This window comes from Podarcis filfolensis, assembly GCF_964270895.1.
Source record: "Podarcis filfolensis genome assembly, chromosome: 2".
In the NCBI taxonomy this organism is placed as follows: Eukaryota; Metazoa; Chordata; class Lepidosauria; order Squamata; family Lacertidae; genus Podarcis; species Podarcis filfolensis.
In genome coordinates this window covers 82829331-82846356 of record NC_139605.1, presented here as the reverse complement: position 1 = coordinate 82846356, position 17026 = coordinate 82829331, and the positions used below count along the sequence as shown (strand labels likewise).

At 40.5% G+C, this 17026-nt stretch overlaps 1 protein-coding gene across 3 annotated transcripts in view; it reads right to left on the bottom strand.

The window, feature by feature from the left end:
• Positions 1–17026, bottom strand: part of DNAH9 (dynein axonemal heavy chain 9) — a 188131-nt gene that overhangs the window by 29453 nt on the left and 141652 nt on the right. For all 3 annotated transcript variants that reach the window (XM_083597636.1, XM_083597637.1, XM_083597638.1), the window contains 4 exons: positions 16821–16943; positions 7559–7752; positions 2918–3066; positions 105–232 (listed from right to left, as the gene is read on the bottom strand). In XM_083597636.1, coding sequence (XP_083453762.1) covers positions 105–232; positions 2918–3066; positions 7559–7752; positions 16821–16943 — 594 coding nt within the window. The remainder of the gene's footprint in view (positions 1–104; positions 233–2917; positions 3067–7558; positions 7753–16820; positions 16944–17026) is intronic.

Genomic DNA, 17026 nt, shown 5'->3' with positions numbered 1-17026 from the left:
CCTACTTCAAAACCAATCATCAGTTGCTGCTGATTTAACCTGTTTCTGCAGCAGTTGACACAGAAGCAAGGAGTGGTTTTCCTCAAAAGAAAGAGAGATTATACCTGCAAGATAACCCAATGTCCCTCTGCTGCAGCAAGGTCCAAGGCTTTCTCAGCCACTACCTCCTGGCCTTGTCCAAGCGACACATTGTGGAAATTCCTGTTGTTAAAGGTGTAGCCAAGTTTCTTCCCTGAAAGAGGAAAGTAAGTATTTTCAGCACAATGAAGCACACAGCATCACAGCTTGGCCTCAAGGTGCTTCTTGATGGACGTTTATGGTAGAATCAGTGCTACGCATTTGCACAAGTTTCTTGCACCATCTACATGACATCATCATCACATTATCAGCCCTTCCTTTTCTTACGCTTAACCTAGGATTTCATGTTACCATGGAAAATCCAGTAAGTAAAAATAACCCAATGAGCATCCACAGTCACCATTGGTGTAGATGCTAGTCCGAATTTTTTTTCCTTTAGAAGTTTGTGGTGTGTGGGGTCATGTTTCTGTGGGTTCCTTTATTGCCACACTCCAACTTCCACATGCTCCTCATCTGAGCACTGTGCGCATGCCTATTTCCACTGATTACCAAAGGCATGCTGTTATTTCAACAACCCAGTTTGGAGAAGCTATGCGCACATGTGGGGCAATACTTTGAGGACTAAGAACATAACAGTTGTTGGGACTTTACATTTTTAATAGTGAGGTATTATGCAAAACCTCTCATCTTTATCATAATTTCAGCACAGCTAAATGTAAGCCTTGTACAAGGCTTTTTTTTAAACAAAACCAAACTTTTTTTAAACAAAACCAAAGGGATGTGGCTGTTACCCACTCCCAAATACACACAAACATCCACAAGAAGGATGGGTGGGGGAATTAAAAGTGTGTGGGCATTACAGAAATGTCCATGTGAATGCCCAGAACAGGAAAATGTAATCAAGGCCACAGAAGAAGTCATTCAGGGGAAGAGCCAGAACACACAGCATGGAAACATTCTATCAATGGCTGCCCATTGATGTGGATGGGAAACAATGGTTATAGCTATGGAACTGCACATGTGGATTCTTGTGTGCCAGTTGCACACACAGAAAAATCAGGTCTGAATGACCTATTTGCAACATATCTACCCTTGTCTGGAAGTACCCTCAAACTTGATCTTAAAAAGCCATAGTACCTATGAAAACACACACACACCAGCCCAGGGTACATAGGGGGCTAGGGCTGTTAAAAGCACCCAAGTCACTTTCTGTTATCTTCAGCTTAACTTAAGAATCTTATTGTAGGTGAGCTGGTGGAATGGAAGAATCCTGTTAGCTATAAAAGGTAGGGAAGGTAGCTGAAACAGCACTGCTCTGTAAACATATGCTGTAACCAGCCACATATTTAAGGTTTGCTCTTCAAGCTATCATCAAGATGGGCAGGAAAGAGCAGCACCCACACATACCCATGATATATATAGTCTGTGGCAACCCAATCAACGTGCGTTAGGATCCTGAGATTGAAATGACAAACAGCTAAATTTCTCTTTTGTAGTTGAATAATAAACGCTCCCATTAAAATCAAACTCTTAAGTGTGGATCTAGACTGTACCTGGGAAATAATGGGAATGTGCCATAGGGCATTTTCACACATAAAACAGACAACTGCAAGGATTTGTAATGCAAACCTATTTGTATGCTGAGCATTCTGATTTGCATATGCAAACACCTAAGGCAGAATTCTGGCACCACTGCTTGGCACAGAAACTGTGCTTTTCCTCTCTCAAAGGCACTGAAGTTGCAAGTTGAATAAACAACAGAGATAAAAGGAAGGATTACAATACTCATGGTTATGAATATGGCACCGAAATGCTGTGTGTTTTGCACACTCATAGGCTGTTATATCCAAGGTCTGTTGATAGAATCCCTTCCCTCAAGTCTCCAAACTGGGCCTTTAGGACTGGATAAAATCCTTCTCTCCAGTTCACTGCATGAAAAGAATCATGCTTCATACACTTCATAGGGATGGACAAGAATCTGAAGCAAGGATGCCAATCATGTGAAGATCCCTGCTTGAACTAAATCTGAGGTGGGCACAGTCTACTCCTGCTTCAGTTCTGCTTGCAATCTGCAGCCCTTTAAATCGGCTTATGCTATAAATCAATCAAGAAGACATCTGGATCCATTTGCATATGGGGCGATTTGAAGGACAATTTCAACACAAGCTTGTCCAAGTGGCTACTAGAGCAGCTGGGATACATGGAAGCTGGAAGGAACAACTTGGAAGGGATGCACTTCAGTGACAGAGCACATGCTTTTCATGCAGAAGGAACAATTCCCAGCATCTCCAGGTAAGGCTGGGAGAGACACCTGCCTGAAATACTGGAGAGCCACTGTCAATCATTGTAGGCAAAAGTGAGCTAGATGGACCAAAGGTCTGACTCAGCATAAGGCAGCTTCCTATGTTCCTATGGAAGCCAGACTGCTGTGCTTTTAGCACCTGGTGTCTATCAGGTGGAGGAAGCCCAAAGTGTAGTAGATGCCAGCAAGTTGAGAAGATCTGATAAAGGTAAACTAGTCCAACAAGAGGCATTCCCTGCTTGACTGAGTCTTAACTAAAAAGAGCAGAAAGTAAGAAAGACCTTAAGGAAAGGAGGAGGGAGATGAAATAAAGAGGAAATGAAAGTGTGAGCTTTAAGTTTCTACAGGAGTGCTGCTAAAACTTTGCTTCTTCTATGCAAGCCAAACAAGCAGAACCTATCTGCTGCCAAGGGGAGATGGTTTCCCAAGAGTAAAGACTGTCCCACCAGAGAAGGCTTCCTTCTTTCCCTGCTGTAGCTAGCACATTGCCATGGGTTTGGTTTAACTGATGCAATTTCACTGACACCATTTATTTACCAAGCTTCTCTACATCCTTCAGGGGGTCAACTCCAGGTGAGAGGATAAAGAACATTGGGGTTGAAGGTCCAGACTCCTCAAATGATGTTGCAAAATCCAGAGATCTTCCTGCCACGTATTTATTCCCAAGCTTTTCTTCCACAAAATCTCTGTTGGAAGAAATTGCTGAACCTATTAATATTCAGGAAATACAATGCATTTATAAAATAGTGTGCTCTTTGACTTAATCAGAATTCATCTATATGGCCTGGGGATTTATTATCTTAGACTAAGTCTCAGAATGGAAAGAGAGAGACAGAGAATACATGGAGTAATAATGATGGCTCAGGAGCAACCCCAGACTTCAAGCATTCAGGTAGATAGTCCCTTCTGAAGGAGAGAATTTGTATACCGCCCTTGATCCAAAGATCACAGGGCAGTTCACAACATGAAAACACAAAATACATAATAAAACTAAACCAAAACAAACCAATAATGCCCCCCTCCCCACAGACACATTAAAAAAGCCATAGAACGTTAATCAGCCGAACAGCTGGTTGAAGAGAAACATTTTTGCCTGGCGCCTAAAGTTATGTAATGATGGTGCCAGGCGAGCCTCCCTGTTGAGAGCATTTCATAAATGGAGAGCCATCATAGAAAAGGCCCGTTCCTATGTTGCCACCCTCCAGACCTCTCGTGGGAGAGACATCCAAAGAAGGGCCTCAGATGATAATTGCAGGGTCTGGGTCAGTTTCTATGGGGAGAGGTGGCCCTTGAGGTATTGCAGTCGTATGCCATTAAGGCTTTACAGGTCAAAACCAGCACTTTGAATTGGGCCCAGAAATGAATTAGCAGCCAGTGAAGTTGGGTCAGGATTGGTGCAACATGCTCAAACCCACTTGTCCTGGTGAGCAATCTGGCCACTGAATTCTGCACCAGCTGGAACTCATGGTTAGTGAAAAGAGCCCCAGTTTGAATGACATGTTAAGTCAAACGATGGCTTAGCTCAGCACAGTAGCAAGAAAGATTTGGGAGGAGGAAAAAGGATGCACATTCCTCTCCAGGAGCCTGCATGTTCAAATATTTTCACTAAACCATAGTTTATCTTAATGTGTTGTGCAAACCAGTCCACCTTTTTGTTTAGTATGCTTAGCTTGTCTGTGAATCTCTCCTCCCTTTCGCTGTGCAATGAAAACCTCCCCAGGAGGTTTTTAAGAAACCATGGCCAACTTGGATCTTTAGGAATTTGATATTTTCTCCTAGAACAAAAGTTTAGACTTGATTTTCCAGCTTCCAAACTTTGTGATTCCATGATACATGAGTGCAAATTTAATTTTTTGTTCTTTGCTGGGATCACGTAGCTACTGAAAGTCAAATCAGAACCTTCTAGCCCATGGACATTATCAAATGTCACTCAGTGGAAGACTCAGATGTTGAGCAACAAACAAGTCCTGATGGAGCAAAAGACCTTTTGCTTTACTTGAAGTACTTGTACTACTTTTACATGCCTGCCTGAAGTTTACATTTCCTCAGTCTGCTTCACTAAATAACTTATAAAGACATTAACAACCAGTCGCATCAGCTAAACTTTATTTTTTTTTTCTTTAAGAGAAATAGCAGGCACAATTTACTAATTGAAATAGCAATGAATTATGGAGTTTGTTTCTGCTAGAATGGTTTATTCTTAAAACTTGAGAGACAGGGGGCAGGTGTCTTGCACTAGGATGTGTTAAAATGCATGAGGCTGATATTAATGAAGTCACCAAGAGCTGTTGTTCTTCTCCTTGGATAGACAGCATTTGTCTCTCTCTTTATGACAAAATTGATTGCACACAACAATGTTTTCTAATGAAGAAATATAAAGCGAAGCCTTAAGAGAATGGCAGAAGTTAAAGTGTTTTGTAGCAGGCAAGGAGTTGGAAATACATGATAAAAGCAGCAATTTATTATAAATGTTAAAAGATTGTCTCCCCTTTGCTCTTTTGCCCAAAGGATGGTTCGCATTGTATTAAGCATCCCACAAAGAGTTTTAAAGCATTATAAAGCATAATGAAACCCAATGATAAAAGGCAAAACAACTGATTAATTAAACACAACAATAAAAGGCAAAATAATAAATTACAACATAAAAGTAGTTGCAGTTGTGGTTTAATAAAGTGATTGATGGGGATTCGTGTTAACACAAGCTTAGATTTGATTGGGGGCGGGGAGCAATGGGAGCAGGGGTTTATAATGAAATATCCTCCAAGAGATTTCGGAACTTTGTGATCATTACTATCAAATTATCTCATGCTGTTCCTGTATAAGATTGCCTGGCTTCCCATCAAGCACGGGTACTTTTTATGAAGTCAAGATTTGATGCAAAATAGCCTATAAATCAAACACAGTCTATGCTATTCTACCATTACTATTGGCTAGTAAGCCAACTTAAAAAACAAACAAACAGGAAAGTCTAAGTTAATGGAAAATTTGCTTGCTTGTTTTCTGTCACGTTGCAAGGAAGAGCAATAGGGCTTCAAGTGTGGCAAAAAGATGTGTTCTTTACTACCCTGGTTTGTTTGAAAGCTGTTAGCCGGCAGTGAGGAACCTCCAGTCTGGAACCCAAATTAGGCCTGGTAGAGATCTGAACTAGGCTTGTGAGGACATCTTCCTCAAATCACACCCACCTGACATCAAGTGTGGGACAGGTAAAGATGTTGCTTTGATTGGCTGAACTAGGGAACCCATAATTAGGATTCACATTAACAGATTTCAAAAGGACTGCCTCATGGCACCCAGAAGCTGATTGGCACTGGGCCTTTCAATGAGTTTTCAGCACCCACCACTTGAGATTAACTCCTTTGAAGGTGATTTATCAGCTAATGAAGAAATACACAGGAAGGTGATGGACAAAAGATGAAGGTCTCTGTATGAGAGGCAGGGCAGAAAAGATCCCTCAGGGCGGGAGGCTGAGGGAAGAGGGGGAAGCTCCCAGGTGAGAGATGGGAGGGCTCATTCTTTCACGTTAAGGTATAACTGATAAAAGGCTTGGTATTATTATCCTCTTTTTTGCTTTCTTCTTTTCTCTTTCTTTTCTTCCCTAGATTTCTTATATTACCGTATTTTTTGCCCTATAGGACGCACTTTTCCCCATCCAAAAATGAAGGGGAAATGTGTATGCATCCTATGGGGCAAATGCAGGCTTTCGCTGAAGCCTGGAGAGCGAGAGGGGTCGGGAAGTCGCGCCGGTCTCCCAAGGCTTGCGGAGAGCTGCCTGTTCTGGGGGCTGGGGTCGGGGGAAGCTCGGGCTTCCCCCGCCCCAGCCCCGCGCCTGGGGGGGGAATAAATTTTTTTTCTTTATCCCCCCCCCAAAAAAACTAGGTGCGTCCTATGGGCCGGTGCGCCCTATGGGGCGAAAAATACGGTAGTTTGGCTTCTATTGTTTTTATGCTGAAAATTTTCTATAAAAATTAGACAATTCACCTTCAAAGAAATTCACTCTCTACACCAGTTACCACAGACAAGGAGCTTCTTTGAAGATGTCACTTGATGTCATAATCCCATCAGGAGATTGATAGGTGCCCCCCACCTGTCATATTTGGTTCACCCCTCCTGTTAACCATCATTTCCTGGTCTGGATAAAATGGGATAATCTAGGTAATGGAGGACTTCCTGGTTTGTTTGCTCCCAAAGGATGGAGGTGTGTATGTCCCAAATGTTTGTTTCTGTCTCTGTTTATTAAGTCAAGATACAATCTTTGAACTCACTCATAAGCAGCTTTCAGGGAGTACAGAACTCTCTTTTAAACAGAAACAATGCAGAACAAAAACAATGCAGTTACCAAATACCGCTACAATAAAAGTAGGGTGACAGAAACATCAGGAAAAATCAGGTTCTAATTGTGCCAAGCACTGATCAAGAACTTAGAGTGGCTAACAATGTTTGATTTCGGTTTATTATCCTGAGCAAACTTTTTATTACCAAGGATAATTTTAGCAGATTGCACACACTTATCTATCTCCCATACAAATCAGTCATTCACAATGAATCGTTTTGAGCCCCCATTATGAAATTATATCTTGTTTTATACTTGAAAATGACAATTATTTAATCTTACATTCAAATATCAATCTTTATTTTGTGTCATGTAAGGTAATTTGAGTATTAAAAAAACTTTTATTCAGACTGGCTTTTCCAATTTATTTATTTGAAAGTTTTAGGGTGTTTTGAGACCCCTTTAATTTGCAATACAAAGAGGTTATATGTGTATCCAGGTTTGGATGTGCTGAGTTCCAATTTATGGACAACTGCCCAAAAGGTAATGTCTGAAAGAAGGGCAGAAATTTTATTTGAAGTGGGTGAAAGGAGACAGGCTGAAACCCCTGGATAGATTGTGCATCATCAGCATTCTGTAGATGGCAATCAATGTTGAAAGTGGTTGAGGTTAAATGGACATCACTGATTGATTCTGTTCTGATTAAGTGGAGAGTAGAAAGAACGGGAAGAAACTGCACTGTAGAATTAAGCAAGCTGCACTCTAAGCCAGGAATATAGATATACATGAAAACACTGAAGCACTTGTTCTGTGACATGTCTGGTGCTTCTTGGACACACTGTTGAAAAGTTTAGTTTTTCACATTACTCGATAATGCTTGACTCAGTCACCATGTGTACAGCACTTACCTGACAGCGTATGTCATGCGGTCAGGACGTATGGCTCTCATCATACACAGCTGCTGCAAAGCAGACTTATTCTTCCATTCCTGAGGAAACTTTTCCTTCTCAGGGCATTCAGACTCCACGAACTTTTTCCAGCGTTTGGCAGAACCATCAATATCCCGGTCCAAATTGCGGAATTGTTCCATGGATGACAGTGCCTGGAAGAAGAGAGCTGGCCATTACTTAGAATGGGAAGCCTCACATGGATGGTACTTCCTGGAGCTGCTTCCTGAAAATTCAAGTGCCAGGAACCCTTCCGAGGCTGGCACTATCTTTATTTTTCATTAAGATATTTATTGAAACCTATTCATAGATATACAAAAATGTATACCCACTACCTAGTTATCTTTTTATAATATACTAAAATAAAGCAGCTACTTAGTCTAAAAAAGAACAATGTTAAATAAAGAAAGAAAGAAAGGAGGAAAAGGGGAGCCCTCCCCCAAAAAAAGAAAGGGAAAGGGAAAGAAAGGAAAAATCTAAAGAAAGATAGAAAAGAGTAAAAGGACTTTCAGCTCTCTGCCTGCAGCTACATATAATACTCATTCCTTAAAATCCAACCATTCTGTCTTCCATAAACCAGTATATTTTTTTTCAGTCTTCAAATCCCCATATCACAAGTTCATTTTCACAAAAGGTCCATAAGAAATTTCCAGTCCTGAACAAATGTCAGTAATGATTTTTCTCTAATTAAACATGTTACTTTTGCCATCTCAGCCAGATTCAACCAAGGTCAGCACTATCATTCAGCACCTGATTTATATTTTTTTTTAGTAAGCATCTTACTGCACTTATTTCTTTCAGGGGAAAAGAGAGTGACTGTGGGTCTCTGATTTTTTTTTTTTAATGCTGCAGAATTTTATGGAATCTCTTTGCAAACTTCCTGTTTCTATGTTGTTCTCCATAACAACCAGGCTTCCTTACACTGCTCCTCTGGTACATGGCTTTGGAATTGTGTATCTTTTTGCACAGGGACACTCAGAAATAACACCAAGGCTTGAAGCTTTAAAACAACCAACACACTGCTGATTCCCCCCCCCCCCAATCTCTAGGATCCATAGAACCAAAGCATTTCTTGCTTGCTTCTTCTTCCCAAAATGCCCTCTTAATTTATCGCTCCACCAGAAGATGTGAAATGGATTAAACTACAATCAGGCTAAGCCAAAGGAATGAATCCTTCAAAAATATGACAGACATGTGAATCCAAGCCAAGACTATATGAAAATGAAGTGTTTGGTAATAATGGTAGTATTTTAAAAGAATATTTATTAAAACAATTCTATACCACTTTCCACTCAAAATTCCAAGGAGGGTTTAGGATAACTAATAAATACCTTATAACAGTAAAGAGCATCACTAAAATCAAATGCAGCAGGAAAAAATATATCAGATGTAAAAGCGTGGGGAAATTTAAAGAGTTTTGGCTACCACCTGAGCAAATGACAGGTGAGCCTCCCTGGGAAGAGAGTTCTACAAGAATGGTGTCATAGCTATTTGCCTAATTTCAGATGGGCGTGTTAAGAAAAAAAGAGATTACAGCAGGAAAGTATATATATATTACTTCCTCTGTTTTGGAGTAAAGTAAACCCTTCTTCAGTGACCCCACTTCCCCCACCCCCCGCCAACCCCACTCTCAGGTGACTGGGCATGAAAAACAGTATCTCAGGCACTGTGAATTTTTGAGGGAATATTTACTGAAAGCATTTGCTGCAGGCACCGTAAGAAATACTGGAGGATGCAGCATTGGTGAACCTCCCATATATAATCACCAGGTAGCAATTGTTTGTGTTCTAGAATTTGAACATTTGCTGGGCTGCCAAGAACCTTGTAAATAAACACCTATCCACAACTTTCCATTAATCAGCAGTGGAAGATTAGAACAGCTACATGGTTTTATTTATGTTAGTTTTGGATCACTATATTCTGCATAAAATGTGATCAGGATAGACAACTAGTACTTCTCAGGTGTTCATACATTGCAATCTGCCTCTGTGCTTCTAACTTAAGAATATAACATGGAAGGATCAGGATGAAGAATCTAACCCCAACCCTCTCCAGTATCCTTGCAGCACTTCAAAGCTGACAGCTAGGAAAGAATATTGACATGGAGTGCTAAGACAACATCATCAAGCTAGAATGTAATGGGGCTCATACTGATGGAAAACTATTCCATTTGGGAAGCAAGCTGTTAACTCAAAGGATTGGTATAAACAATGAATTATTTGCTTTCCTCCAGACTACATTTTGTTTTATATAATTCGTTTGCTGGAGTTGGCTCTTTGTTTGGCTGCATTAACTGAATTATTCAACTCATGAGCACAAGTCTAATGAAAGTAAAAATAAAGCCATGATGGGTATGTAAAACTTCAATCAGCATGTCACGCAAGAGCTACATTTTAATCACCCTTATTACTATTATAACGTCTGACAAGCTCACTAAGTCTGCCCACGCCAATCATTTCTCGGATTATCTTCCTACTATGCAATTTCTTTTACAGAAATCTAGAGCATAATTAATTTATATGATACTTTGAAGACATGTCCATGCCCCCATTCTAGACTATCAGCCCCGTCAACGAGCCACTGGTGAGTCTTAAAAGCTATAACTCTAACTCTGCAACAGGAATTCAATGAGACTTCTACTGAATTCCTGAGAGGCATATAAGTGATCTGATCTCAATAAAACCAGTCATCTCTAAAGGATTTCACTTGGCCATGATTGGTAGGCAGCCTTAAGGGGGGAGGGATGGTTAGGCAAATACATTCCCTGTCTTACTGAAACTAGTTGATCCACTTCCAGGTAATCAAGGGATGGTTGTGCTCCTGACTGAAATACCACTTCCCATCTGACCCCTGTTTTTACCTGCTACCAGTAAGTATGTGCCTTGTTACGTACCTAGGACCAAGCTACAAACACTGATGACCTGTAGTTGTAAAGCTAAACCAAAACAACAACACCACTCAGGATACAGTTCACATCTTTTCACTTAAATTTAGGTTTACACTTCACATCTTTTCACTTAAATTTAGGTTCCTCCATTAAATAGTTACACTAAGTATTGGCTCTTAATGTTGCTCAGGGTAACACAAAGATGTTGTGAAACAGGAAGATAGATCAGGATCTACTGGTAGATCACCAAGTGATTTGCAGTAGATCTGCAACAGATTATTACTCCAACCTGTTTAAAAATAGTGTCAAGAAAAGGCTTCCCTCTCTTCTAAATTAGGCTGAAATGAAGGAAGTTGGGCAGGGTAGGTGGGACTAGGAGCAGATTTCCTATGACAGGATTGAGAGTTCAGTTTGGATTCTGAAAATTTGTACTTGTGTACTCAGAGGCACCCTGTCCCTTAACTCCAAGTGGTGTTCACTCTACCATCTTGTAACACAGTGGAGTTACTACTACTACTACTACTACTAGAATTTGCAAACTGCCCTTCATCTATAGATCTCAGGGCAGAGTTGCTTTTTTGGTGTATTTCACAGATATTTTGCCCCTAGCTTTTGCATCAGCACACCTTTAATTTGTTTCTGCTTTGTACATTGACAGGGTGGGGATGTCTTTATCCTATGCTAACTTGTTCACATCTTAGCTGCAGGCAGATTAAGAATGACTTAAGGACTCCAATCAGTGTGAAGCTGGTTTGAGAAATGACACATCAAACAGTAGTATCTTATAACAGGAGGATGCATATGCATTTTGGATAATGTTGGCTGAACACAGATAAAAAATCCAGCTCAGGAAACACAGTGAGTGCACAGCAAACACAAGTGTGAACAGAGCCTAAGAGTACAACTATTTCACCTGGCCCTAGTTTGGGGACCTTTGAATTCTAGTAAAAAATATGGAATAGATCCTGCAAACCCACCGCTGCCCACCGCTGTTCTAAAAAGGATCTAGATTTTCAAAATGGGAGAGATTCAGTTATGACACTGATACCACACTAATATTTTAAACATGGGTACTCAAGTAAACTGTAGGCCAGTCTTATCAGACCATCTTGATCAAAAGATTGTGACAGCATTAGCAAAAAAATATCATTGTGCGTTGCATATATTCAGCAGATTGTGTCAAAATCAATCGTCAACAAGAATAGAAACCTAACAGAACTACAAAGTACATAGGGCGGGAGAAAGAAGGGCCTTTGTCAAGGAAATACTGGTTTTTTCTTCAATGCGAAATACATGAATTGCTATTTTATCTTTTAGCCACACACACAATCTTATCATCTGCATTCTGCAAAATTATAAATACAACATTAATATGCATCTTTGTCTCTGCAGCCGTTCTCCTCTTGAAAGCTGAATCCACTATTTAGAGCTCATTATTCAACACCACGTTTATTAAACAATGCCTTTTCAGTTGCTTTTTCATATCTACATAATGAATATTCTTCCTCTTCAGAAATAGAAGATGAAAATGATTGGGCTTGGGGAGGGGGCTAGGGTGGAAAGATTAATCCAAGCTAGCCAGGTGTATCCTCAACTCATAACAAGCAGCTTCCCTCTTCTTGGCTGAGCCATTTACATTCAGAAAAGAAAGCATAACAGAAATGAAGAAAGGGCCATAGCTCAGTGGCAGAGCACATGCTTTTCATGCAAAGGGTATTTAGTTCTTTAAGTCTTTAGCTGGGGAAGGGTCCATGCCTGAAATCCTGAAGAGCTGATGCAAGTCACTGTAGACAATACTGAGTTAGGTGGACCACTCATCTGAGTTTATATAAAGACAGCCCACTACATGGGAAAACTCAAGAGTTGGGAACTGGGTCTTTCTGTCAAGGAATTCAGGTGTCTGGAGGCAACACTGATAAAGGAGTCATAATAAGATGTGGAGGGGGGATAAGGATTAAGATACATTGGGGCCCTGGCAGGGTCACAAATGGAAACCATGGGTGCCTTACCTGTGGCAGGAAGAATAAAGAAAAGAAGCTATACATGGCAAACATGTTTGATGTTAACTTTTTGGTTCTTTGTTTGGGGAGGGAAAAGGGAGGGCAGTGCTTTCAAGAGCTGTGGCAGACCAGATATAACAAACAGAATTGCCACTCATGTCCACTTGTTGCATAACCTTAAACTCTTAAGAAAATATGATTTCTCATTATATCATCCACTGCAGAATAAATTGGAATCTGAAGAAGGTAGCAATAGCAGGTATTCGTACACTCAGCACTACATTTATTACTGTGTAGAAAAATGGCAGCATTGGTGGTTGAAGGCTCCAAAGAGCTTTCCATCATGAAGCAGGTTTAGCTTTTTGCCTTTTCAGTTCATCAACAACAGCCCTAGGTGAAACACCACTTCTCTCTCTCTCTCTCTCTCTCTCTCTCTCTCTCTCTCTCTCTCTCTCATTAGTGGGTAAAGGGCTTGAGAGATTTCTGCTGAGAAATGTGTATTTAAAGCTTCCAGTCATATATTGCAAACATCAATGTGATTTTTAAAAAAGAAAAGAAAGCCAGCTACGTTATTTTATTTATTTTTTACTGGCCCTTAATTGAAGTCCCAGGGTGGGTTACAACATGATAAAAAGAATATAGTAAACAGTGAACAAAGCAACTAATAAAATCCTGTGCAGAAAATGAGCAATCACTGCATGTTCCCCAATGTGTGGATAAATCAGAGATTCCCTTCATGGTCCAGACTATGACACACAGATAAATATGAAGCAGAGAAGGCACTGAGGTGGAGAAATACAACTGCAGTTCTGAAATCTGCAGCAACAACAAAATCCCAACCCTAAAAAACTAAGCAGGACAGGAACCCATCATAGCTTAGGGCTGCTGTGGAAGGCATGAGAGAAAGGAACGTCCTTCAAGCAAGGAATAAGATTATCAGAGCCACACCTCATAGAAGACAATCTGGTAACAAGCCCTTGCACCTCATCACCTGGGACACAACTTTACTTCCCACATTTTTGCTGGCTATAACATAAAATACAAACTACAGTGTGTGTGAATGAGAAGCTTTATGTACAGTACTCAAGCCAATAAGAAATTATAAAACCAATAAAAATTTAAATATAAAAATCCAAAGCTGGCTTCTACTGCATAACTAAAACATATTTTAAAGTTGGCTAAAAATGAAAGAATGGTCTGTCTAAATTTCTGCTGAACAAAAGATTAATGGACTAGGTGTGTTTGTTCTCCCAAACAACTTTTTGGGGAAATATGAATGAGGCTATTTTAGTCTCAGAGTTTTAGCAACTTTCTTCGAACAGGGCAGCCCTAAGCAGAGAGAGCTAGACAGCCTGAACGCATCCAACCTGAATCACAGTGACAACTTGGCAGGAACTCAAATCCCCCACAGAATGCAGCAGGGTGTGTAAACCACCTCCTCCTTCACATTTGATTTCTTAAAAATACTTTATAAACTGCTAGGGAATTATATGTGAGTAAGAAGAAGAGAAGGAAGAGCCCTAAGATTAGTCGTCAAGGAGTGGCAAAAAGTAAGGGAAAAGGTAGGTGTTATTTTCCTCCCAGAAGATGTCCAGATCTTGTAGTTTAGATCTTTTGCCTTATGTACTATCTTATATTGTTTTGATTGAATAATGGCATTTTATTATACTTGGTTGCTTTAAGATGCTGTTCACTGCTTTGGGCTGAAAAGTGATATATATATAAATGAACAGTAGCAATAATTATATTACTGTGGCTGACATCACAGCATTATGGCAATCCTGCAGTTCCTCTCTGCCCTTTTAAGATGCAACCGTCTCTCTTCATTGCTTTATGATTAGAAACTATTTAATCTGAAGAAGATTTCTTACTGAAGGTTTCACAGGCGTCCCTGTTTTAGGGACATTAGAGCAGGAAAGTCTCTCTGGGGCTGCTGAGAAATTTCTATTGAGATTATCCTCAGGAAGAGACAGCACTAGCAAAAACAAAACAAAAAACTCACATTGTGTACATGCATGCACGTACAGACACACAACTCCCACATTTCCTTCCCTGAAGAGAGAAGCAAACAATTGGACCATGATAACCCAATTATTTAACTATCCCACAATCAACAGGGAAAGTATACTTTCCTTTTAAAAGGATAGTAGGCACTCTCTAGCTCCAAACCTGCTCCAAGTCTCACCCTGAGGACAATCCAGGGTCCAATCACATCCAAACAGGCCTAATATCTTTGTTACTTGATATGGTCTTACAGAACGTTCCCCTGCAGGGCTCTGATAACTTTTGCTAAGTTCCCCAAAGGCAATGCATGCACACCTAAAGCCATGTTCAGCTTTAATTGCTTTGCAACAGAATCTTGCTTGGCTTGGGGATTTTGGCCTTGCTTTCATTTTCTCATTCCAGGCTTGACCCTGTAATTCAGAAGTCTTCAAAGAGCTGCAAAGTTATTCCTATTCTCTCCCGACTGCGTAACAGTAGGACTAGGTCACCTGCAGAGAATACATTCAAGTCGCAAGTCATTTAGACACAGCCCTAGATTTTATGACTATTCCAATGGGGTCAAAACATCACTGATGTAGTTTGAAGCGACTCTGTCTGAGGGTGCTTCCCTGCTTTACACCTCTCTCTTGTTTGATTGCCTTTGTTTCCGATCCATATCCTGAATTTGATGGATTGGAACACAGATATGATGAGACTGTATATATTTTTGCCAATTCCATTTTGTAACAATTTAAGGCTCAGCTCCAAGTTGTCAGATAGAGTCAAACACTTTTCTGAAGTTGATGAAGCGGGAAAATATCTCCCCCTTTACTTACGGTAAAGAAAGAAAGAAAGAAAGAAAGAAAGAAAGAAAGAAAGAAAGAAAGAAAGAAAGAAAACACGTCGAAAGTCTTACTGTAAAGATGTGATCAGTTGCTCTTTTTCAAGGGAGGAAACCAATTTGGCGTTCATGGATTGTTTTTGTGCTTCGTTAGGCTCTACACATTATCCTTTTGTAGAGGACTGTGCAAAACAGTTTGCTGATATTGCTGTTAAAATGCATAATTCTGCAGGTCCTTGGCGGTCCAGTTCAGCTTTATTGTTATCGTTTAAAAGGTTGATATAACCAAGTTTCTGCAAAATGGTGCACTTGGAAGGTGACAGGAGATTGTATATTTAAAAAGAACCCTTTAAGAATAATCTCAATACTGTATTTCAACATTGTACTTGTAACTGCTTAAGGACATTTTTTTGGATTTCAGTGTTCCATACTATCAGAGAGTTGGAGGCGACTATGTACGTGAGCCCACCGCCCCTCTAGGTCACTGCTTCTGTTGTTCTGCTCTTATCATTAAGAAGTTTCCCCTAATAGGGACATAAGCAGAGCCTGCTGGCCTATCTAGTCCAGTATCCTCTTCTCAAAATGGCCATTCAGATGTGATGGGAAGCCATCAATCAGGACCTGAGTGCAGCAGCACTCTCTCCACTTGTGATTCTCAGAAACCCACATTACATACTGTGGGCGTATCCACCACACATTCAACCAGTGAAGGCTGGTCCATTAGGGCAAATGGAGCACTGCCCCATCAACCTTGGTCTGCCTTCAGACAGCTTACACTTGCTTCCCTTATTTCATACATCCAGCCCAGAGGGTGGCAATGGCTATCCAATTTAGTATCTCAAGTGTTGCCCTTGTTGAAATCAATGGGGTGGGGGGTAAAACTAGAATTTGTTGGGTCTGCGTGTCATTGGCTGTGGTTTTACCTACAGTTGGCCTCTGTGCCTTCTGCCTCACCAGTTCCAATGGGCACCAGCCACCACTACATCCAATGCACATTTAAAGCAAACAATCCTAGGAACTGTAGTTTCCCTTTACACAGTCACAGTTTCCAGGACCCTTAAACTATAGCTCCCAAGATTCTTTGGAGGAACTCACATGCTTTAAATGTATAGTGTGCTTTTGGATGTGCTCCCAGTGCATAGTGTGGACCTGCCCTGTGTTAATTCACACGTCACCAGGCACTAGGAAAATGGGTAAATTCCCTCAACCATTATGTTGGTGGCATTTCAGGAAATCGGGGAAAGGCAAAAGAACCCAAAGAGAGAACAGTTCTCAAAGAACGAGAAACCCTAAGAGTTTTATTCTGCAGTACTTTTTACTAACTTCATACTTTGTGGCTAAGCAATGCCATCATCCTCTGCTTCGCTTGAACGATTTGGTCCTGCTGGGTTCTGGGAATGGCCAACATAACTGAAAAAACTTTTTCTACATGGAAGATTAGGCTACATTTAATAGTAGATACTATCCATTGGTTATACATATAAAAGACTTTATGAGTTAAAAACAGCTTACCTTGATGCCACCCCACGACTGACTTGACAAAAAGTCTACTGGACTGGTGACTCCTGTCTGGGCTGGATATCTTAGCAGGAAGTCAAGTTCTGTAGCGTTAATTTCTTTATTCATCAGAAGTATCTGCAACGACAAACCCACATGGCACTGCAGAAAGTTCCAAGGATTTCCTGAAGAAAAGGCTTTTGTTTGCAGGACACACACAC